At 40.3% G+C, this 23,710-nt stretch overlaps 1 protein-coding gene across 7 annotated transcripts in view; it reads left to right on the top strand.

Annotated features, from left to right (window-relative positions):
- Nucleotides 1-23,308, top strand: part of TPD52L1 (TPD52 like 1) — a 68,851-nt gene extending 45,543 nt beyond the window's left edge. Inside the window, exons 3-9 of one of the 7 annotated variants that reach the window (XM_053664721.1) lie at nt 3,892-4,040; nt 11,431-11,532; nt 14,534-14,548; nt 16,163-16,201; nt 19,415-19,475; nt 20,005-20,084; nt 22,687-22,763. In XM_053664721.1, coding sequence (XP_053520696.1) covers nt 3,892-4,040; nt 11,431-11,532; nt 14,534-14,548; nt 16,163-16,201; nt 19,415-19,475; nt 20,005-20,049 — 411 coding nt within the window. In that variant the 3' untranslated portion in view covers nt 20,050-20,084; nt 22,687-22,763. Of the gene's footprint in view, nt 1-3,891; nt 4,041-11,430; nt 11,533-14,533; nt 14,549-16,162; nt 16,202-19,414; nt 19,476-20,004; nt 20,085-22,686 lie in introns of all 7 variants that reach the window. The other 6 variants (XM_053664720.1, XM_037139622.2, XM_053664722.1 and 3 more) reach the window with 6 other exon arrangements.
- Nucleotides 23,309-23,710: the final 402 nt, after the last annotated feature.

Here is a 23,710-nt window from a genome sequence, read left to right as displayed (position 1 = left end):
ATTGTGTGTGTTCGTGATTGCACATATTCATATTGAAGATTTTCCAGGAGCTTTCAGAAGACACACCCTAAAATAATTTCATTATAAAATAAAAGAGCAGCTTGTTCCTCTGGTACAGCAGAAATTAATTTACTAAGCACAATACCTCAAATCAAATAGCCTGCTTCTTTAGCTGGGTTTGTCTGTGGCCGCTGATCCAGAACTACTCAGTTTACCTCAGTTTGGCCACTCATTCCAGAGAGCACTGACCAAAGCCAGCCTTATCTGAGACTCTGCCAGCTTCCTGTTTTCTTAAAGCCTGGAGTTCTGGTTCATGACCTGTTCATGTCAATTGTGCTGTCCAAAAGTTATATTCTGTAGATCAGTGTAGATAAACTGATTCTGTGCTAAAATTTAGCTCCATATAATAGTCCAAGTTTAAGTTCAGGTATAACCTCTGTAACAGACCAGCTTTTATAAAATGACTTGACTTTTTTAGGTTCTGGGATTACTGGGTTATACATACATACATACATATATCAGTGTATTTTTGTGCATTCCATATTTTCTAAGTGCTCAGTAGAGAGCATGTATTTATAATCAAAAGAAAGTAAGCCTGAGTTCTAACTGGAGACGCCACGAATATAAATAACCAGCAGTGTTCTCAGAAATTACCATTTTACGTGGCCACATTAATAAGCTTCCAGTGCATCACATTCCTCAAGCTTTTTGAGATTGGCTTCTGGAAATAACACCGGACCCCTGTTACTTATTCAAGTTACTAGGAATCGTGCTTTCATCCCTCGGAATGTGTTAGTTTAGCCTCCATGCTTGCTATCTCTTATTTGTGGATTCCTCAGGGATGGGGAAGCATTATTGCATCCTGCCCAACTAGCACTGTGACTCCATGGACAGCTGTAGGCTGCCCCTGCCCAGTGAAAAGCAAAAGAAGAATATCTTTGCTGTTTTCCCTCTTTGCATTTCATGTCTTCTCCCTCCCTCTCAGGCCACCTCTGCTTTGCTCATTCTTTCTTAAATCTGTCTTCAGAGCCTGTCTACAAGGACTGGTGAGCACTCACGTGCATGCACACACGCAATCAGGTTCTTTCCAAACACACGTGCACTCAGGGGCTAGGATTTAATTATGACAAGGACACACAGAGAACCGCCTCCGTAGTCCCACCACTGGCCCAGTGAGGAACTGAGACACCTTTTAAATGCTCATCTCCTCTGCTTCCACTCTCCAGAGATTCCTTCTGGGACCCCTGGTCTCAAGTAACCCCTCTGTGTCCAAGGGAAGATCCCACTGGGTCTATTAGCCAAGAGGGTAACAGAACACCTCAGAAGCCTGCCTATTAGATTGCCTTTGAGTCAGCCAGTCAGTTATGGCCGTGATCTAACCCCAGAACTTTGCGTACAAGGACTTCTCATCTCTGACTGCTTTGCTTAAAAGGGGTCCTGGGGTGCGCCTCTCTCCTCTTCGCGCACTCCTCTGTATGGCTTCCGGAGCTTCTCCTGCTGCCTTCCGGCTCTGCTGGCTCCTGCCCTGCTGCCCTATCCTCTCCGTCTGTTGTTTATATTCCTACGACGATGCCTGTAGACTTTGGGGAAACTCCTAATTTCATTCATCCACACCACTAGCACACTCGTGTGCTTACCAAGTGCTGGTGATAGGAAGACATGTTCTGGTGGGAGACATAGAACAAGCCGATAACGTCCCAAATTTGTCTACATCTTGGACCAAGTCTGCATTCTAAAAGAGGAATCTGTTGTGAACACAATTAAGTCTTTAGTTTGTGATTGTAGCCATAGAATACATGTGTTTTTCAAAGTTCCTTCAGTGTGAGGCCAGTGTCACCTCTGATCTGGTGCAGTGGTTTGTGCATAGCAGATGTGCCATCGGATGTATAATTAACTTAAATTATGCTATAGCTTCTATGAATATTCATATATGTAAATGCCAGAAGTAGATTATGCTTTTTATAAGCTTCCCATTAAAGACATTATTTTGCATTAGACATTTGTCCTCATTCATCTTATTACCAGCTGTTCCTGGCATCCCTGAGGACTTCGCACATCCATTCTCAGGATTTTTTCCTCTGTCTCCCTTTTTCAATAAGCTTGTTCAATATTTCTGTGCTCCTAACATCCTGCTCCCACTTTCATTTCACTAAGCTTTATTTCATGCTTTGTATTCCATAATGTGACTTGGCTTTTGAAAAGGGTGAAGTGTTGGCATTAGTACTGTAAATCCATGTTATGTAACAATCGAAAACTGCCAATGTCCCCTTGATAAAATGACTCAAGAAAAATGGGCATGAATAGGATTAGGAACATGCCGAGCAGCATTACGAGGTAGGCAGCCCCGGCTTTCAGGCGCCCTTTGTAACCCTCCCTCAGTGCTTCTCTCTTCCTGGCTGTGGGGCTCCCCGGGAAGAACACGCAGTGCCCTCAAGCTCCCGTCTCCTGGACTTACAGACTCTGTCCGTTCCTTCCCTCAAAACCTCTCTTCTTTCTGTACTAAGCTAATGTTTACAACTGATAATGTCTTAGTGTAACATTCTTCTGTATTAGTCAGGGTTCTCCAGAGAAAGAGAAGCACTAAGACATTAAGCAAATGGAAATAGATGTACTATAGGGAATTGGCCGCTGTGATGATGGAGGCCAGCAGGTTCCAAGATCTATAGTCAGCAAGCTAGAGACGCAGGGGAACCAGTGGCACAGCTCCATTCCGAAGGCCGACAGGCTCAAGGCCCGGGAAGAGCTGATGTTACAGTCTGAACACGAGGGCAGAAAAAATGCCACAATGTCTCAGCTCAAATGCAGTCAGGCAGAAAGAATTCCCTGACTTGGGGAAGAGTCACCTTTTTAGTTCTCTTTAGGCCTTCAACTGATTGGGTGAGGCTCACCAACGTTGAAAGGGCCATCTGCTCAACCCATTTTGCCAATTCAAATGTTAGTCTCATGCAGGAACACTGTCACGGACATGCCCGGAATGCTGAAAGAGAAAACATGTCCATACAAAGCCTAGTTCATGAGTGTTCATAGCAGCTCTATTTGCATTAGCCAAACCTAAATGTGCTGCAGTCAGTGAGTGGATTAAAAAAAATGGTAGCGAGTCAGTATAATAGAATACTATTCTGCCATAAAAAGGGAAGAATCACTGATAATGCAGCATCTTGGATGGACCTCAAACAATGTGAAGAAACTGGTCGAGTGAAAAAAGCCAGGCAAGAATAATTATATACTGTGTGACTCAATTTATATAAAATTATAGAAAATGCAAAGTAAATGCTAGTGAAAGAGAGACCAGTGGCTGCTTAGGGGGAGGGGGAGGAGGGAGAATGACAGAGGACCTAAACAACTGTTGAAGGCGATGAATTGATATGTTCACTATCTGGAGTGTGATGACTTCACAGGAGTGTACCTGCGTCACAACCTACATTTTGTACACTTTAAATGTATACAGCCTGTTATGTGTCAATAAAATTGTTAAAAAAGAAAAAGCAACACAGATCTCTCCCTTATGTACATTCTCTTCTCCCTGTTCCGCCCTGCCTAAGATACTAGCTTGGCAAAATCAAGGTGTCTGCATGAATGTTTGGAAGGTTAGAAACCAAAAAAGTAAGCGATGGCTATTTTCCAGTACGTTACAGGCGATTTCATTTTCTTGTTTGTGTTTTGCTGTATAAATGAATGTCTCGCAAGCAGTGGTGATTGCTTTTATAATCATTGAAACTGAAAAATCCATTTCTCACTATTGAACTACCCGTGCTACTGGATCTCTGCGATAGCCTGGGGTGGGAACGAAAAGAAATGAAAGGGTGCAAAGTCTGCCTCAGCGCAAAGCCTCGAGGGGTGTGTTTCAGCTGGTCTGACATCTTCCCCCACCATTCTCCTTCCTGCCTGTAGCTAGAGGACGAAATTACAACATTACGGCAAGTTTTATCGGCGAAAGAAAGGCATCTGGTTGAGATCAAACAAAAGCTGGGCATGAACCTGATGAATGAATTAAAACAGAACTTCAGCAAAAGCTGGCACGACATGCAGACTACTACTGCGTAAGTACAGCAGCGGAATAGCAACAAATTGTTGTTAACTTGCTGTCTCTCCATCCTTCTGTATTTTTTTCTCCAAGGCTGACGGTGACTTGGTACTGTGGATAGAAAAAAATACTTTTTCTGAAAGTGGGGGGAAGTGATAATCATTAAATATGTTGCCTGTGAGCAGACTCTATAAAGTACCTTCATGAAATTAAACTTTGTTCACTGAAATCCCATTTTCACTCAGACCGCCTTTAGGGAATTGTATGGTTAAGACTTTTTTTTCTCTTTATTATATGTTTTCAAGAATTTGTTTAATATGTATATTTTTTTCTTTATGTTTTCTCAAAAAACTGTAAGCGGACATGGAGAGGCCTGGTAGTAGGAAGAGGTACCAGTGATGGATAGCAATTATTTGTCTTGCTGGGGGCTCACTTTGCCTGCTGCTCCTGAGAACTAAAGTCTGTGACCTTTTGTTCTGGTGTTAAGGTGGCCTTTGTTTGAGGAGCTGCCTCTGAAAGGAGTTTGCTGCTTCCCCACTGTGGTTCCTTAAGTTTCCACCTGAAAGGAGAATATTCTCTCCTACCCTAACAGAGAGCCACCCTATAGGCGTTTGTGCTCGTGCTTCCCCAGGGCTCGTCCAGACAGGGTGGGGGCACAGCCCAGAGTAGGGCAGCATGGAGCCAGGGAGCCCAGCAGTGTATCTGCAGAGGCTAATAACCAACCTTCCCGAACCTGATGAGGACAGTTTTAGAAACGGATAAGACACCACACACTGATGTTTATAAACTTCAAATATATATCGCAACACCTTAAGAACAGTCTCCTGAAAAGCATAGCTGGATTTTAGGCACTAAATTAAATGAGCTGATCTGTCAGTAGTTCGGCCTGTGTCTTTGTACATTGGTGGCCTACACCAGTTAATGGCCCTTAACAGCATAAGGTGGGACAATCTCCAATTCCTTGGGTCTGGCCACCTTTGTATTTAGTCCAGGTCTGGAGGCTTCATGTCACACTGACCTGAACGTCCTTCTGGGTGTGAGAGCCAGGCTGGCTCTTTCTGCTTGGCCTCCCTAACCACACCGCTGGGACAAGCTGACCTGTTGCAGGGCCCGGAATTCTGGCTGTCCTGTTGCTGAAGCGAGGGAAGGAGGGAGCAGGGAGATGGGCAGAGGGTGCCTCAGGTTCGCTCCAGGTGTGATGGGCAGGGTGGGCCACAGGGCAGGGAGGGGGGGATTCATAGTCCTCCTGGGACCTGGAATTGGAGCAGGCAAGTTCCAGGAAGGCTTTTAGCCTCTTCACACAGGGGAGAATATGTAGTTTGTATTTTTCCCATGTTTGAAAAACAAATTGATTTCATAGTCAGACACCTACTTAGTATCAAGGTTTTTTTGTTGTTGAATGAATAGAATAGATTTATTCTCTGGGGCATAAAATTATAGTCCAGTCAGGAAAACAGAGTTTTTTTTTTGTTTTTGTTTATCTTATAGGTTATTACAAATTACCAGGCAAAAGTTAAGTGTGAAGGACGGGGTATTGTCGGGTTGGGAAGCATGAGGTTGAACCTTGCTGGGCTTCCAGGGAAGGCTTCCTGAGCAAGAGACGTCTCAGCAGAACTCTGAAGATGAGTCGGAATTTTGAAGCCTCCTCAGGGAGGTCCAGCCCGGTGAGGACCCATAGGAGAGGGGGCTCCTTGCAATGGCAAGTTGTCCAGTTATTTGGTCTTGCGGAGGGGGCAGGGAGAAGTGGCCTTGCAGCACCTGTTAGTAGAGTTATTTTTTATCCACAGGCAATAAAAAGCCATTAAAGGGGCTGTGACAATTCATTTATCCAACAACTTTGATGAGGATCTACTCTCAGGCATTATTACCCAGAGACTCATCTAAACCCACAGGATATAGTCTTCAGAAAGATGGACAAAGTTCCTGCTCTCCTTGTGTGTTGAAAGGGAAACAGATAAGGAAATACAGTGCCAGGAAGTGCTGTGTTGTAAGTAGCGTAGGATGATGTTCTAGAGGGTGACGCTGCTGTGATTGGCTCCTAGTCAGGGAAATCCTACCCTGGGAGGTCTCTATGGGCTGAGACCTGAATGATGAGGAAAAGCCTCTTGTGATCATCTGCGTAAGAGCTTTCAGGCTTACAAGTTTTTCAGAGCTTTGCAAAAATTTCTACAAAGACCCAGAGACCAGAACTAGCTTTACTGTTTTCAGGAGCCAAAGAAAGTGCTGTGTCTGGAGTGCAGTGAGAGGAGAGGTCAGAGCCTCTGGGGCCTCCCAGACCATGGGGTCAAGTGCAGATTTTCTTCCAAGGGCTCAGATCCTGTTGGAGAGTTTGAAGCAGGAAGGGACCTGTTCTGATTCATCTTTCAGAAAGAGTGGGGAGGCAAGAGTGGAAATGGGAACATCGTTTATGGAACTACTGCAGTTTGCAGTGATCATGATGAGGGAGAGTGGTGGACAGGTAGGGGACAGGATTTGGAGGTGAGGCCAATGGCACTTCCCAGTGGTTGGGGAGTGGAGGATGAGGGAAATAGGAGTATCAACTTTGACTCCAGTCTTTGACTTGGGCTACTGGCTGAATGTGGGCATTGTTTACCACAGTAGGAGTATAGCACTGTGGTTAAAACCATGGGCTATGGACTCCAGTGTCTTAGGTTGAAATCTAGATCTCCCTGCATCTGCGGGAAGAGATCAGATTAGTCCCTGTTTCATTGTAAGTGAGGATTCAATGAGTTAATATTCATGCACCACAAGGATCATGTCTGACACTTTTTAGGCACATTCACTGTTGTAGGAAAGACTGAGTCAGATATGGTGGGGAGACCCAAGAATTGTTTTGGCTGTGTGAAGTCTGAAATGCCCAGTAGACAAACAAGTTTATCAACTGAGAGGACAACTCAGAGAGAAAGTAAAGGACAGAGATGGACATTCAGGAGTCATCTACATACTAATCAATATCTTGAAAGCTGTAAGACCTGTTGAGATTTCCTCAGAGATTATGTAATAAATACAGGCAAGTGTGGATTCACTAACCTTTAGAGATGACATGAACTTTCCTTTGTAGAAAAGAATCCCTTTCTTAAGAGGGAGGTGTTCACCTATCAACAAGATAATTTTCCTCCCACACTCTTTTCTTGGCTGCTGAAAGAAGAGAAAAATTCTTAATCACATGTTGGGGGGATAACAAATCTATTTTCTCCATTAATTAATTAAATCCCTGCTGTTAATGTCCATGATACCCATTCCAGGACAAGCCCTGCACCTCATACAATGAAAATTCCAGTGGGAGGGAATTGGTGTGGGATTAGGTTGGGTAGAAGTAGATTTTAAAGCACTGAAAAGAATTTTAGCTGTCAGAGAATTGCCTGTGATTCCTAGAGGCAATCCTTTGCATACTGATTAGGTAATCATGACCTATTTAGTCTGATTAATAATGAAAAAAATTGGTGGTATGGTAATGAAAGATCTTAGCATATTTTAGTCGTTTTGTCGATTTGTCTTAGTCTTAGTCGTAGTCAGTTTGAATCCTTCTGGTAGGATTCAGATTGGAGTAGGATGGATGAGTGGGAATAACTACACAGCACACTGAAATTACCTCCTTTCTGGAAAGATAGCCACACAACAGCAGGTCCTCAGAGATCACCATCGTCCAGGGTTTGCTGTTGCTGGTTTGTTTGTTTTTTTGTCATAGTTTTTCACATGCCTTGATTTGAGTGAATCTAAGAACAAACACAAAATATTTCCCCATCCTTTTTCTTTTAATGATCTCTGCTGTTTTTTTATGTTGTCTTTAGGCTTCAAGGAGATACGTAGGATGTGTGCGGCTTTGGGGTCTGGCTGTGGGGAAACCACCGGAGATATTGAAACTCTCTGTAGGCAGAAGGAGTAGGGACTCAGAGATGCAGCATTGCTGCAGACCATTTAATCTGATGGTGCTTCGTTTTAATGTGTCCAGCCTTTGCCAACCCATGAGATTCTCCTGCTGATAACCTCCTGTGAGTTGTACCACAGGCCAGATGGGAGGTCCACAAAAGGGAGAAGGTTTTGGAATGGAATTCAAACGATGCCATCTTTTGGAAAGTTCATAACTTTAGCCTTTATAAATAGAAACAAAACTCTTACATTCAGCATTTTAAAAAAATGCACAGTGCTTAAAAATTAAAGTCTACCTTATGACTTTGATTTTGTGCTTCTAAGACTTCCAGGCCATTGTGGTCAGTAATGATTATTTTTTTATGGGAGTCTGTTGGAACACCACTGAGTTCAGAAGTGCCAGTAAAGATCAAAGACCTAATTTTAAAAGCGCACGTAGCCAGTCTCTCACAGTTGTTCATTCTTCTTACCTTTCAACTTTCATCTTATTGTGCAAGGCAGGAAACAGTTTCTGTTTTTTAGATTCAAAATGCAAATTTATGTTTTAATAACACTTTCAAAAAAACCTTTGGAGAAATATTCCTCAATATTTTTGTATTTTTGGTGAATTGATGCAGATGCAGTCATTAAAGTAATGCCCTTTTTCTTAAATTCCATAATACAAAATATACTTGTGCTATTAAATACCTTCTTGCAAAGAGATTGTTGAACCTTTAGATTCCGTTTTTGTGCAGAAAAGGCAAAACATTTTAGAGGAAGACACGCTTTTCCCTTTTGATTATATTTTATAACACTGACTTCTAAATGAGGAAGGCAAGACAAAAGGAATCTACACAAAAAGTCAGTAGGATACCTCTCAGGGAACCCCACTCCACATACGGAAGATCCCCTTGTTGGTGTGCTGGCCAAACAGCTAACCTGAGCTGGCCATTAAATGCTGTTCATTTCTTAAAGAAAGGGTGGTACATGTGAGCAGTGGAATATTATTCAGCCATGAGAAAGAAGGAAATTCTGTCATTTTTGACAACATGGATAAACCTTGAAGGCATTGTGCTAAGTGAGATAAGTCAGAGAGAAAGAGGGTTACTGCATGGTATCATTTATGTGTGAAATCTACAAAAAACAGGGCCCCTCACACCCGCCTCCACCCCGCACCCACCCCACAGTCCCCACACTGCTCTCCATGTCCACGAGTCCTTTCCTCTTTTTGTTCCATCACTCCTTTTAAAGACCATTTATAAGCCCAGTTAATCCAAGTGTTCATGACGGTTTTGGGGCCCTATTTGGTGCATGTTTCTTCTGAAGAATTCTTGGCAATGTCATTTCAAGATCACGCTTCCCAAAAACTTTGTAGTAATGGCTCATGTTTTTATTTCTGATCATTAACATTTAGTACTATGTTAGCTGCCTTATCACTTACATCACAAGTTAGATGTTAAGATTTTATTTCATATGTTTACTGCCCGAAATTCCATGGTTTTATGTAATCATAAATTTTTTCCCAAAATTAAACCCCAAAGTCATTTAGTAAAATGTAAAAATGAAATTATACTTTGAACAAGCTGGTATTTTTTGTACCTTCACAGCAAACAACATAGGGAGACATCCCAAAAGCTACTTCTTTCTTCCACCTTCTCCCATCTCATTGGCCGCTCGACCCCAGAGCCGTCTGGGGCCCCCCTTCCCCCTCCTACTCACATGGCTGTCTCGGGGGACAGATTTCCTCCTACTCGCCAGATTCTTCTTTGACCCTTATTTTCCTCGGTCTTTCCATATTCACTAGGAAACATCTGTTTGAATAATGAATAACTTGGTTTGGCTTTATGATCCAGATCAGCTTTTTTTCAATCTCTTGCTTCCCATGGCACACATAAACTAATGACTAAAATTCTGTGGCACACCAAAAAATATATATTTTTGCCAATATGACAAGAAATAGGTATAATTTTGATTCATTCACATTAGGTAGCTATTGTTGTGTTGGCTCTTGTCATTTTTTTTATTTGACAGTGTACGGGAAAGAGGTCAGTGACCCTGACTAAATAGCCAGGTATTGCATGTTTTAAAAATTCTTGCCACAAACCAGTCAAAAATCACTGGTCTGGATAATAGGATATTTATACTTCCTGAAAAAAGGCATTGCGTAAATAAATATCATACAGTGCTGTAATGTTGTAAATGTTTCTTCCTGCAAAAGAAAAAGACAGTGATAGAATACCTCGTTAATAAAGTAATTTCAGTCCTGAAGAAGACCAAGGGGCATGTTTAAAGCATTTTCTTAAAGCACAGTAGTGCAATTAGGACTGCAAGACTTGTGACGGATGGAGAGGATGGAGGGATAAGGGACATTCCCGCACAACTGTTTTCATGCAATGTAAAGTCTGCTCAGAGGTACCAAATAATGCAAGTGTTCCAGACTGAACAGGCAGCTTTGGGGGAATTTACTTGGGCCCAGCACATATTGGAAGAAGATGTTATGTGCATAGGAGAATTAGTTTTTAAAAATCTATACAAAACATTTTTATTTTCAGTTTCATTGGGATGTAATTGACATACTGTACTGTGTAAGGTTAAAGTGTATGGCATTAATGACTTATATTGGGAGGTGATATACAAAACATTTTGTTGGTTTCTTTTAATTCCCTCAGGTTAGGTGTCTTTTGTTTCCCACTTGAATATCTCTTAGAAGTTTTTCAGACTTATAGCTGCAGTGTTCTTCCTGGTACTATGCTCAAAACCCCAGGCTGACCTTTTCATCTTATTCTATTTGTCACTTACCACCTCCTGTCAAGTCTGTGCCCCATGTCTCGGTGACCCACCCCACTCTTCTCTGTTCTTACTGCCACAACTCCCGGGTCAGAGCCACAGAGGAGCACCTTCTGAGCATCCATTTATTCATCCGGTATTTACTGAGTCTCTCCAGCCACTGGGGACACAAACACAGTCTAGCAGGAATCTAGACCACGTGAACAGGTGGATTGTTGAAGTACTAAATCCCTAAAACTGTTTTGAAAAAGCCACTGTCACCTTAAATTATGTGCTTTTCTTATTCTGATATAAGTAATAAAAAATTGAGTTAAATACTAGTTTTGTTTTGCCTTGTTAGGGTTCATTTTACCCACAGTGACAGTAAAAGCTTCAATTGCCCTTTGAAATATGTGTTTTAAAATTTCTGTACAACCTCTGATGGCTAAAGCTTTTATTGGCCAATGTCTCTTTGTAGAATTCATACATTTCTTTAAGAATGGCTGTTTACTCTCAGAATAGCTCCACTCTGTGATTAAAGATCTGTACATTCAAACCTGTACTTGAGTACTTGTGTTCTGCCTGAACTCAAATTTAACAGTCTGACTTTCCCTCTGATGAGTGGTAGCCAACCCATCATTCCCAAACAATGACTAGAAACAATCACTGCTGTGGGTCATCTTCTTTCTAAATCTGTTTAGAAAAGGCAGTTTTCAAAGTAAGGAGAGAAAGACGATGACTGTTTTATGGGCGATCATGATATATAAACTATTGTTCCATTTTACTTCTAGCTACAAGAAGACACACGAGACCCTGAGTCACGCAGGACAGAAGGCAACTGCTGCATTCAGCAATGTTGGAACAGCCATCAGCAAGAAGTTTGGAGACATGAGGTATAGTGGGAGAGAACCGTGGCTTCCTGAGGGTGGAGGGCATTGCCTATTGGCTGGTCTGCCCAACATATTCTTTTTTAAATTGGGTTAAAATATTATGTGGCAGAAATTGGTGATTGAGACAAATTATTATATTAGGACATTTTCTGACTGAACGTCAGCTCAGTGGGACACCTAGTTTCAAAGATGCCTGTTCCCCTGGGATCCGATCCGGTGTGACTAGAAGATAAAGGATGTCTTCAGTCACTGCTGATGAAGGGGGATTTCAAAAGAATGGCACACACTGAATTTTAATTATTGTAACTTAAACAATAAGTTACAATATGCACTCAGTGGAATATGCTCTGATAAACTACTTTAGTTATGGTTTTATATAACGTAAGTATTATTTTATTCCAAAAAGGTACCTCATGGTATATATATATATATTTCTGGTAGTTTTCTTCCTTCACTTTGGCAATATTGTGAACATGTCAATAACTGTCTATTGCACCTTCATTTTTAGTGACTGCATTAGTTTCCAGTGCATAGCTGTAGCCAAACTTCTGATCAAGTCCCCTTGCACATTTTAGTTATTTTCATATTTTACTATTATATAAAATTAGGGTGAACTTCAAGATTTTGAAATGATAACCAGATGTCCTCACTATAGTCACCAGAAAAACACTGTAGTGTTGACCATTTTTTTATATTATGTGCTAAGGAATTATATAGAATTGTTACTCTTATGTTTTTTGCTCATTTAAATACCTATCGTGGTTTATTTTGAATTTAGCTCTTATGCTTATAAGATTTTCCTTTATAATAAATCAAATTCATTTTTTAGAAATCAAATTATTCTCTAAAAACTTTCAAAATACATTTTAAATTTCTTTTAAAAGGATCTGTATTTTTTTGGATTCTTAAACTATTAATTTTTAATTACTTTGCAGCTTTGATGCCTAGACACAAATATTTATGTCTTTGTGTTTAAGTTATTTTGGTTTTAAATATTGCTAGATTGTGTGCCCAGTATCAATGTACCATCTCAACAATTTGGCATCCATAAGGCTAGAGTTAAGTAAGTACATGTACATTAATCTGAGCATTTTTACTAATAATGCCATAACAAAACCACTGATATTCTTCAGAGGCAGCATGTGGTTAACAGGTAAACATTCTGGATTATTAATTAACATTAATTTTAATACAAATAAAATCTTCAGTCATTTCAATGGCACTACAACATTTATGTAAACTAAATGAATAATTTCTTAAATAGGAAAGACCCTCTTATCTGTTATATCTAAGGAAATAAATTTAGCTGTGTTTATAAAATTCATTCTCCACATACTTGAAACCTTTCACTTGAACACTGAGACCTCAGTGTTTCTACATCCTTAGGGGACCTTATAACTGAATCTTGTTTAAAATACATATTTACAGACTGCTCCTCTCACAGATTGTGCCTCAGTGGCCCTTGGGAGGAGTCTAGGAATTTACATTAGTAACAGCCTCGTAAGTGATTGGACTTCAAGGGGTCAGGTTATGAGAAAGCCAGAGGTTACTCAGCTCGCGTGTACCTGGGGTTTTTGTCAATTATGAAATTGGGATAAGGGTAACTATGTCATTGAGTTATTTTAAAAGTAGCAGAAGGGAGCCTGTCAGGTATTCAGTACTCGATAAATGCTAATTGCTATCTTTAAGAAGTGACCGTCTCAGTTACAAGGCGGACCCTATGACAGAAACGAGAAGGAATTCATTAACAGGAGCACACTGTATTTCATAAAAGCTTTGCTCTTTGTTTTTCTAAGTAGTAACTGAGTTTTACACATGCATTGTGTTGACGTACTTGTGTTCATGCACTAACTGGGGACAGGACTAAGGATGCGTTGACTGCCTTTCCTCCTGCTTCTGCGCGGCTTTGTTCTAGTGCAGTGGGTTACCTGTTTCCCAGGAGTTCTAAATAGTTTGTTAACTGGTGCCCTATTATATAGAGGGTACAACATTTTCATTATGAACTGTGGCTAAACATACTAGGAAATGGAGCTGATGTTACTGAGACGCAGGTAATGGCCCTGTGGTATTTCATAGGCCTTTATTTTTAGAGCTGTAGTTTTCTCTAAGCACACTATGTAACATTTTATATAAATGAGGATAAGTCCTTGCGAAAGCAATGAGTTTTGCAAAGAACTTTTACTTTTAAATTATGCTAAAAGGATAAAAAGCCTACTTAAAAGCTGCTTAAATTTACTCCAATAAATAGTCTTAACTGAGAAAAGTTAATGTTTTTTGTTCAAATTAATTTGTCAGTTTATGAAATGATAGTGAGGAAGTTTAAAAATTATATCATAAACATTTTGCTTTGCACCCCTTTTTGGTTTAAATATGATAAATATGGATTTTGAAAACCTATTATTTGGGCCTTTTAATAATTGAATGAAAAGCCCTATGATATCATTTAATTTTAATATTTTGTAAGAATAAGTAATTTTTCCCAAGCCAAGATTCTCATTCTCAGCCAACTGCCGTTAAGTGAGGTCCCCGTAGCCCAGTCATGGAGTTGCTTAGTTGCTTAGTCTTCCATCCATGAAATAACATTGTTAAAAGCTCCCTAACTAAGATGTTCCCTGTAGAGTTAAAATGCAGTCACATTTATGAAAGCTCTCTGAAGAAATGTAAGCTATTAGAATAATTTTTATAATATTGACATCTTCTTGAAATTTCTCATTGAATTTGTTTAAATTGCATGTGATCTAGTGCAGATAGAATCTTTGGAGGAGACACGTAATTTATTAGAGTTTCACCATCATTACATATCCATGAGAATAATAGCTAGAAGCACTCGTAACAGGTTGGTAAAACAAGACATTAAAAAGTCAGTAGACTCAAAAAGTGTCGTGAATCGCCATCTGTGCTGGGGCTCTTGAGAAAGGGGACAATGGCCAGCGTGGTTGTTTCTGTGCATCCTGATGCGCTAACTCTGCTCCTGCTCTTCTCTCCTGTGCTGGCCCGGCTGCAGGTCTCACTCCATCGGGTAAGCGCTGCCTCCGGGGCCCTGCCACTCCCCTGCCCAGCCATGGTGTCCCTTGCTTTCCAGAGCTCACTGTTTCTTTCACACTGTAGGTGTGCCTCAGCAAAAAAAAACAGTCTTTTTCCTGAGAGTGTCCATGACCAGGGAGTTAGAGTAAAGGGCACCGAATGCATGTGGATTTATTTCAGCACATAGTTATCTCTTTCTCAACCATTTACACCTGTGTCACTTGCTGAGCGATCTCTTACGAATCTCTTTTTCTGCACCGTACCTCTCTATGTTGGCAGAGGTCGTCCACCTAGGAGAAGAAAAAAAGAATGTGGATATTGAGAGTTGTGCATTTTTAGAGAACTTCTAGAAAGTAAGGTCAAGAAGCAGAAAATTATTTTTCATGTTTTTTGAACACCTTGTAACTGTTTCTCCTGGGGATGGTTCATCTTGGACTAGATTCTGGACCTTCTGAAGTTGAAGAGGGAGAGAAAGTTCCTGGAGAAGCGCACGTGTTAGGAAGTGTGCAGACATCAGGCCAGGCCTCTGAATTAATTTTTTTAATTTTTTTAGCTGGAATCTTACTATATACTTTTTAAAAACTTGTATTTAAAGTGATTAATAGTTTAATAAAGCTGATGAATGCCTTTAGTAATTCTTTTTAACATAATTTCTGAGGCAATATTTTGCCTATCATTTCCAAATAGAGTATCTAAAGTAGGACCATAAGAATCCCTGGAATTTTTTATCCTTTTTTGTTTGAATTCTAGTCAAGTGCCACCCATACCGATGACCTCAGTGGATACCAGTGGGGAAGGGTGATGAGTTGGATCCCTTCCCAGTCGCTTCTTGGGAGGAGAGAAAGCAGGGATGGTGTTAGAATGTGTAACAGGGTAGTGCCAGCCCTGAAAAATGGACTTCATTTTGCTTTCTTCCTCCACCCAGCCTGATTACTGAGTGGAAGTCATGTAGAAATAGCAGGCGATTAATTTCAGAGAAAGTGAGTCAGCTACAGTTGAATTAAGGTGAGAAGATCGAAAGTCATCGAGTTCTCGGAAGTGTTGCCATTATGGTACCGATGTTATAGAATGAACTGGAACCCCTGCAGAAGTCCCTGCTCTTCTGTCTGACTGTGTGAATCTTGTTTGCCTGGCATGTGTTTCCTTGATTGTCTTAGAATGTTAGCTACAGATATTCCTCTGGAGAGTTTCTCTACAATGGAACGATTAGCTTTTACCTACCCAGCTCTACTTCTTGGATAAGCTTTTCCTGTCTTCTTGACCAGGAGAAAGAAGTGGAGGAGCTGGACCTTAAGAGGATGTCCAGGGGCTACTGGGCTGACCTGGAGGAAACCAAACATCCTCCTCAGATTCCCTGGCCTACAGGGAACCTACAGGAAAGAAAATAATATGCAACTAGGCACCACCTACTCTTCCTTTAGACCCTTGTAATCAACAGGGGCTCATGCTACCCAATGAAAACAAATATCATCTGGGTGGGGTGGGCAGCAAATACTTCAGAGAGTTGAGATTGCTATTTTAGAACTGTGAATAGGGAGTTTCTCATGTACTTATATTGTGCTGTGTTTTTTCTTTCTTTTCTCCCCTTTAATCTGCTTTTGCCCTGAAGCTACTCCATCCGCCATTCCATAAGTATGCCTGCTATGAGGTAACGTGTGTAAATTACTTTACATAATATTAATGCCAAATATGTATGCAGTGTTAGTTTATTGATATTTGCCTTGCGATTTTTTTCTCCTTTATGTGAAAGGAAGTGCCATGTGGTTTTTTCCTCCGTCTTTATGTGAAAGGAAGTACCATGACCTACTTTATTCTCATTTCTGATGGTCCTCACGAGAAAAGGCTGACAACTCTGTACAAGTACTAAAGGTGCTTTGAGCTTGGGCTTTTGACCAGACACACTAGCTTGAATTCAGCCGCTCCTGATGTGTGAGACCTGAGAGAAGTTGTTTAACTCACTTCAATCCTCAGTCTCTTCTGGACACTGACTGTGGGAGAAACAAGACTTCCTTCAAGTAGTTGTGAGGTATAAACCAAGTAACCTGTGTTGGAAAGCCCTTAGAACAGGGCCCAGAACATTCTGAGCACACTTGCAAAAGTGGAAATATGTTTCTTATACCCCTAGAATTAAATACAAGCCTGGAAGAAAATTTAAATGAAAGGATAGGAGATTTAGAAAGGATATCCTTTCTAAAACTACAGTTTAAGGTATGTATTAAGGTGAGGTATCCATTGAACAATAAGATTATTGGCTAGTTGAGAACTGAAAAAGATTTTTTCTGCTTCCCGTTTGCTCAACTTTGTAATACAGCAGATAAAATCAAGCTGATAGTAATAGAGTCTATGAAAGTTGGATTGAGAATCAGAGGATACAGGTTGCAGGCCAACTCTGCCAAGAGTGAACTTTGCAGCCTTAAAAGACTCACCTCAGTCATATAAGTTTCATCATGTTTTCAACAAGATAAGCTAGAACCAGATTTATTGCTGTTCCTAAGGTGTTTGCCTTGGGTTGCCATGGTGATGGTGTTGTGGGGGAGTAGGAATCAAGCCTCTGGGACCCTCCCCCACTTCAGTTAAATCTGTGCCAGTTCTACCTGCTTTGTCTCATGTATCATGGTGTGGATACATTACAGAGGGGGTTCAGTTACTCTAAAGAGGTTGAAAGCATTGAAGCCAAGTTCTTTTTGGGGTTATTTGCAGTGCTAAAAGTTGCTAGTTGTATATGACATAATTAAATCTGAGTAAACAGTTTCTCCCTGTTCTCTACCATGTATTCTACTGTAATTTAATTAAAAGAATGCCTGTTTTATCCTGTCCAGTGAGGTCTCTTCCAAACTGGGGTTATTCGGGTACGTTGGGAATTTAATCACAGTGTTCACTCTCCCTAATTCGGTGGTGGAGAGCACAGATTCAGGATTGCTTTGTCTGTGTTTGAGTAACTCGCTCCCTCTGGCATAAAGACACACAGACTGGGTAGTGTAACCTGAGGCTCCTAGCTCTTTACTTGTCAAAGTTTAACTGGAGCTTGCAATAAAATTGAAGTGATTTTGCTCTGTGAACCAGGAATTCATCTAGTGGTTTATGAGTCAAATTCAGTCCCCATAAAGTTGCCCAAAAGTAACTTTTAAGAAAATGATTTTACTCACCTCACATACCCATGAACCATTAGGTAAACTGTCTGCCCAGATGTGGTATAATGTGACTGACGATGACTGCAGTCATGTGAGCGGGCTTGGCCAAACAGCTTGCAGTAGAAGTCAGATGCCAGTAAGTGTCTACTTTTGAGACATTCAAGTGTAATTTCACTAGTATTTCCTGATGAAACAGAGGTATTATGGTGGAGCACTCATGGGAATTTGACTCATGTTTGAATCAACTGCAACACGTGATACCATGCTCGGGCCCTCTGATCTCACCATTATGAATTCATGCAGCCAGAACACAAACACATTATTGATCATCCGGAGCATCGGGGTCTCGGGAGACATCCCTAACAAAGCCAAATGCACTTAAAAACATACCCTCGACATTCTTTTCCTATTGATAGTATTAGAGCTGTGCTTCATCCCACATTTCACAATGAAGCCTGTGTTTTATAGCCACTCTCCTTTCAGATGTTTCTCGAGGCCATTCTTCTTATTTAATATGTTCTGTACTCAAGAGAGAATCCTACATGACTTATCAACTGAATTATTTTATCTGAAAACAATGACAATCATTGTTGCTGAAAGCTGACATGGATACAAGATTTAAGACACACTTTTGCCCTGGCTAGTGTGGCTCTGTGGATTGATCACTGGCCTATGAACCAAAAGGTTGCCAGTTTGATTTCAGGTCAGGGCACATGTGTGGGTTGTGGCCAGGCCCCCAGTTGGGGGCATGTGAGAGACAGCTGATCGATGTTCCTTTCCCTCCCTCTCCCTCCAAAAGTAAATAAATATATAAAGCCTTGAAATTGCATTAGATGATTAACTTAACTATTTAAAAAAGACACATTTTAGTTCAGTTCTAGTTTCTCTAGTTGGACTTGGTGATAACCAATTTTAATGATAATGCCATTAAATCACATTATATGGCCAAATCCAGTATAGGAAACCAAAAATTACCAAAATGAAGTATTTAATGCTTGTAGTTACAAATGATATAAAGATTATGTAACACAATGATGAGTCACAAATAAAAGGTCAATAGACTGTGAAGGTTTTCTCTGGTAAGTGAACAAATAGGTATATCGTCTTCAGAAAGAAAAATACCATATGCAAGTAACACCATTCCAACAAGTAACATTCAACTTATAATGACCAAAGCATTGACTTTCAGAAACACTACTTTATGGACATTGACCAAGTGGTTACTTTTGAAGGTATTGAAAAGAAAAAATATTTACAAATCTTTTATTTCTTGAGCTACTTCTGTCTTGTCTCACATTCACTGAAATAAATTATCTCAACATTCCAGGTGGAAAAACTAAGCCACTCTTTAGATAGACTTTTCATGCTAACAAACATGTAAAAAGAACTGGGCAGAGAGTGTTGTGATAGTGATGCTTAGTGAATGAAAAATTCAGATATGACTCCTTTGACTCACTGCACCGTGGAATTTTTACATTTGTACCAGTCACAAATGCTATATTATTCTACAGTTGAGTATCTATTTTACTTAGAAAAATTCCATGTCAAGTCATGGTTTCTGGATCAAACCTACCAGAAGTGAAATGTGTGTTGAAACATGGTTGGTGTAGGTGGCAAGCTGACAGCTAGCTCTGGTGCGGAAGTGATGTTGACAAGAGCGGAAGTCAGACAGCATAGTTGCTAGGACAGGTAGGTCTTTGGAGCTGACATCTCTTTTTTTGTTATTTTAGGAATTCTCCTACTTTCAAATCATTTGAGGAGAGGGTTGAGACAACTGTCACAAGTCTTAAGGTACAGATGAAGTGAATTTTATGTCATTGGGGCCATTGAATCAGGACAGCGGTTAGTCCCAAAGAGGAGGCTGCCAGCATGTGGGGCTGTGAAGAAGGCAGCCTTGCAGAGTCAGTCTTCACGTGAAATCTATAAATAAAACCAGGGTTAAATAGTATTTCTGTGTCCTTACAAAGTTGTTCTTATAAACCACTAGGAATGAATTGTTCATTAAAGTGCCTTCATTGGTTTCATTTTCCAGCAGTCTCTAGTGGTGCAGTTTCATGCTTCTGCTTGTCAACATCATCATTTGAGTGACCAGTAAAAGCCATTAAATTGCCCCCATTCATAGGGAAAACTTTTGATAGGGAGGGATATACAACATTTCAGACATTTCTATTGTTAGAATATCTAGTTTCAAAACAAAAGGCTCAAAAAATCCTAGGAGTCGATTTTTCAACATTTGATTCTCAGCCTAAGACATTCCAAAGAGGATGGATTCTGTTGCTTTGTAGACAAGTTCTGACCTAGGAGAAGTTGTACCTTTTAGGTTTTCTTTAGAAGAAGGAGCTATGAAGAAGCAAAAGAAGAATAAAGAGCAACCTATTTTCATTTGCTTGTAGAAACCTGGTAAGCTCATGTCTCACATATGATTTTGTGATTTAAGTGTTTGGCCCACATGCTCAGCCCTCACTTTCTCACCTTCTCACCTCATTGGGATGGGAGGTGGAGAGCCTGTGTGCTCCTCCGAGCATGCACAGAACTAACTCAGCCACCTGGGTACAGCCCGTGTCGAGACTTCCTCAAAGCGGGCACTTGTCCGTGGGTTTAATAACACTCACATCCCACCTGCTTCCTAAGTCACGGTCAATGCCTAGTTCCTCTTTTTCTGCCCACCCAGGTAATGGAGAATAGCTAATGACCATGCTTTGTGTAAAACCTCCCACTTCTTCAGTAATAACAAATTTCTCATTCCTTTCTTCCTCCAGATGAAATAATGGATCTAACCTTTCTTTATATAGCTTATTTTCTGCATAGTTTACTTTTCTGTCCTAAATCTTTTACAAAATTTCCGTGGTTTTCTTTAATTGTGGATCCTGAGGCTGAATCAGGAAGGATGAGTGAGATCCTTTGCAGGTCTATATGCCACGTGTCCTTTCTCACACACTGCATTAAGCTTGGTTTTTAAGCAAAAAGGCAAGATATGTATGTTTCTTTGCATCCTTTCAACCAGTTCTTTTATTATGAGAGATTAGGAAGCCCAATTCATTAATCAAATAAAATTTTTTGCAAAGAATAGTTATAATTTGGGGGACAAAGTGGCACATTCTTGGGTAAAAAACTGTTATGAAGGGAAGGATCCAGGAGGGGGTTATTGTTCGCATCTGTGCTTAGAGGCAGGTCCGTACCTAGAGCATTGCAGTGAGTACTCATTACCCCACATGCTTATAGGAAACTCCTTTATTTCACTCCTCTTCACCAAACTGATTTATTTCACATCGTTCCCTCCTTCTTTGTATTTCTATTTTGATGTGAGAAAATGAAAAACTAAGTAGGAGAGAAGAATGGAACAAAGCCCAGAAAAAAATCAGTAATTTCTATTTATCTGATTCAATACTGTGTGGAACTTCTATTGCAAAAAAGAATGCAAGTTAAATAGAGAAGAATGGTAACTATTAATAGAGTAAATTAAATTGGGTTAATCTTGTTCCTCTCAGGAAAGAAATAAGCATAGTAAAAAAAAATCACATAATTGAAAGCCACCTACCTCCTTCCTCCCAGTGCTAAAATAACACTGATTAGAGCAACAATCAATGTTCTATGCCAGAGTCCTGTAAACTAAGGCATGTTGGCCAAATCTAGCTGGTCACCTACTTTTGAATGGCCTGTAAGCTAAGAATGGTTTTTATACTTCTTTAATGGCTGAAAAAAGAAACAAAAATAATATTTGTGAAAATCAAATTATAAGATATTTACACTTTGGTGTTCATCCAGTCTTTTTGAAAGTCACGTTCATTCACCTATGCTATTTTTCGCTGCTTTCCACAATGCCTAATTTGAGTATTGGTTGATTCCCAAGCCTAAAATATTTATGTCACTTTCCAGAACAAATTTCTCAACCTCAAGCAGATGGAAAAAATTCAACTTAGTAATTGAAATAAAAAAAGTAGAGTGGGATTTTGGTGACAATTAGAGAAAAGTGCGTGCTTGTTTTGCAATGACTGGACTAATTCTAACCCTGGTTAAGATTTAAAAGGGCAGAGCAGGCAGTGGGCAGACACCTTCATTCCCCGGTGTGGTTTAAGTTCTTGTGAGGGACCACTTTGGTGACAGTGAGGTACAGGCAGCAGCTTGAGAGCAGCAATATTATCTGTTCTTTACCTTTCTTTTCCTCAGAGTGCTTTTTCATATGGTTAATAGTTAAAGAAAGGCCAGTGTGACTATTAATAAGACTTTCATTAAGCATTCTGGGTAATTAAATATTCTTTTGAAGACCTTTTAAATGTGGAATTTTTCAAAGTAATATTTTACTTTAATAAAAGACTGTATACCATATTTCTTAATTATAAATTGATTTCTTCCTAAGTCCATTCTTATTAGCCAATAACAAGTACATGAAAATGGAAGCTTGTAAAACATTGTAACTTTGCATTATAGGGGATATATACCTCCTATAAAAGCAACTACCTAAAAGAGGTAGAAGTGACCAGTGCTTAAGACTAGACTCATCTTTAACTCTCAGAGACCAGAAATCATGTTTAGTTGAAACACTCTGCCTTTTCAAGAGACATTTGTCAGAATCGCAGTTGCTTGTTAAACCTCAAGTAAAAAAACCTAAGTTGAAGTCACTGAAAAATGTCCACACATTTGTAAAATTGAAGGAATATATCTAAATCCAGGTGTTTTTGTTCATTAAAACCTTTCTCTGGGTGAGTGAGGAGATGGAGCCAATCCACAGATCTGATTATGCTCCTGAAGGGACTGAGAATCTTGAATGTACAAGAGACAAACAGAACGTTCACAAAATTGTACAAAATGAAAGTTTCTATTCCAACCCCAGAACCCAAGTATGGATGACATCCTAGCCCTCTGCTAAACCAAACTAACTTCTTTACATCCTTTACAAACCCTCTCAAGGAAAGAAAAAAAAGGTATTGCTGAACTTGAAAATAATCAGTGCTATAAAAACATGACAGAAATGAACTACACTTTTGTGTCTGTGTCCTTTCAGACGAAAGTAGGCGGGACGAACCACAGTGGAGGCAGCTTTGAAGAGGTCCTCAGCTCCACGGCCCACGCCAGCGCGCAGGACTCGGGGAGCGTCCCCCGGCGGGCAGAGGAGGAACTGCAGTGCTAGGGCTGCCAGCCCGCCCCAGTCTGCAGCGGCCATTGACCCGCGCACACGCGTATGAAGACCAAAATCTCACTGAGCAAACCCAGGCCTTGACCTTCAAACAGGCTCTCCACACAGTTTAATAAAGTGATTTCCATTTATATGTGTGTGGATCATGGACCACTGACCACACTCTTCAGTATTCACAGATCACCCGGCATCTTTTAAAATGTCCTGATTTGAGCAGGTACACATTTGGTCATGACCCTTCTCTGTGTAATTCAAACTTATTTTCCAGACGTGAGCTATTAATTACTTGCTGTGATATTTGCTTGGATGCCATTACAATGCGCATGTGTTTGAAGGCTGAGTGAGCACCCCGTTTCCGTTCAGTCAGTCCACCGGAGTCAGTCTGTCCTCCAGCAAAAGGATGACACTTGGATATTTCGCCAGACTGCTTGTGGTCCCCCTCACCTACATCAGTTACATCTGTTATTTAAGCAATTAAAATAATTGATTCTAATGATGACTTTAAATTCTTAATTTCTTTAAGTCTTCAGGGATATTTATGACCTTAAAAGGGGGTAGCTATAATTCTGCAGACACTATTTGTTTATTTTTTAAAAGATTTTATTTGTTTATCTTTAGAGGGGAAGGGAAGGAGAGAGGGAGAGAAACATCAATGTGTGGTTGCCTCTCGTGCATCCCCTGCTGGGAACTGGCCTGCAACCTAGGCATGTGCCCTGACTGGGAATCAAACGGCGATTGTCTGGTTCGCAGGCCCGCGCTCTGCAGACACTATTTAAAATGAACTTCTACTGCTAATCTGGTGAACATGACAGAGGATATATAAGTAAGTACAACCTCAGCTACTTTAGGATGCCAAAACAATCTTCAATTCTAAAATTCTCTCCAATCTACA

This window comes from Artibeus jamaicensis, unplaced genomic scaffold (assembly GCF_021234435.1).
Source record: "Artibeus jamaicensis isolate MK-2021 breed Jamaican fruit bat unplaced genomic scaffold, CSHL_Jam_final contig_387, whole genome shotgun sequence".
NCBI lineage: Eukaryota > Metazoa > Chordata > Mammalia > Chiroptera > Phyllostomidae > Artibeus > Artibeus jamaicensis.
The sequence above is the reverse complement of the archived record's forward strand: the minus strand, read 5'-3'. Positions and strand labels throughout refer to the sequence as shown.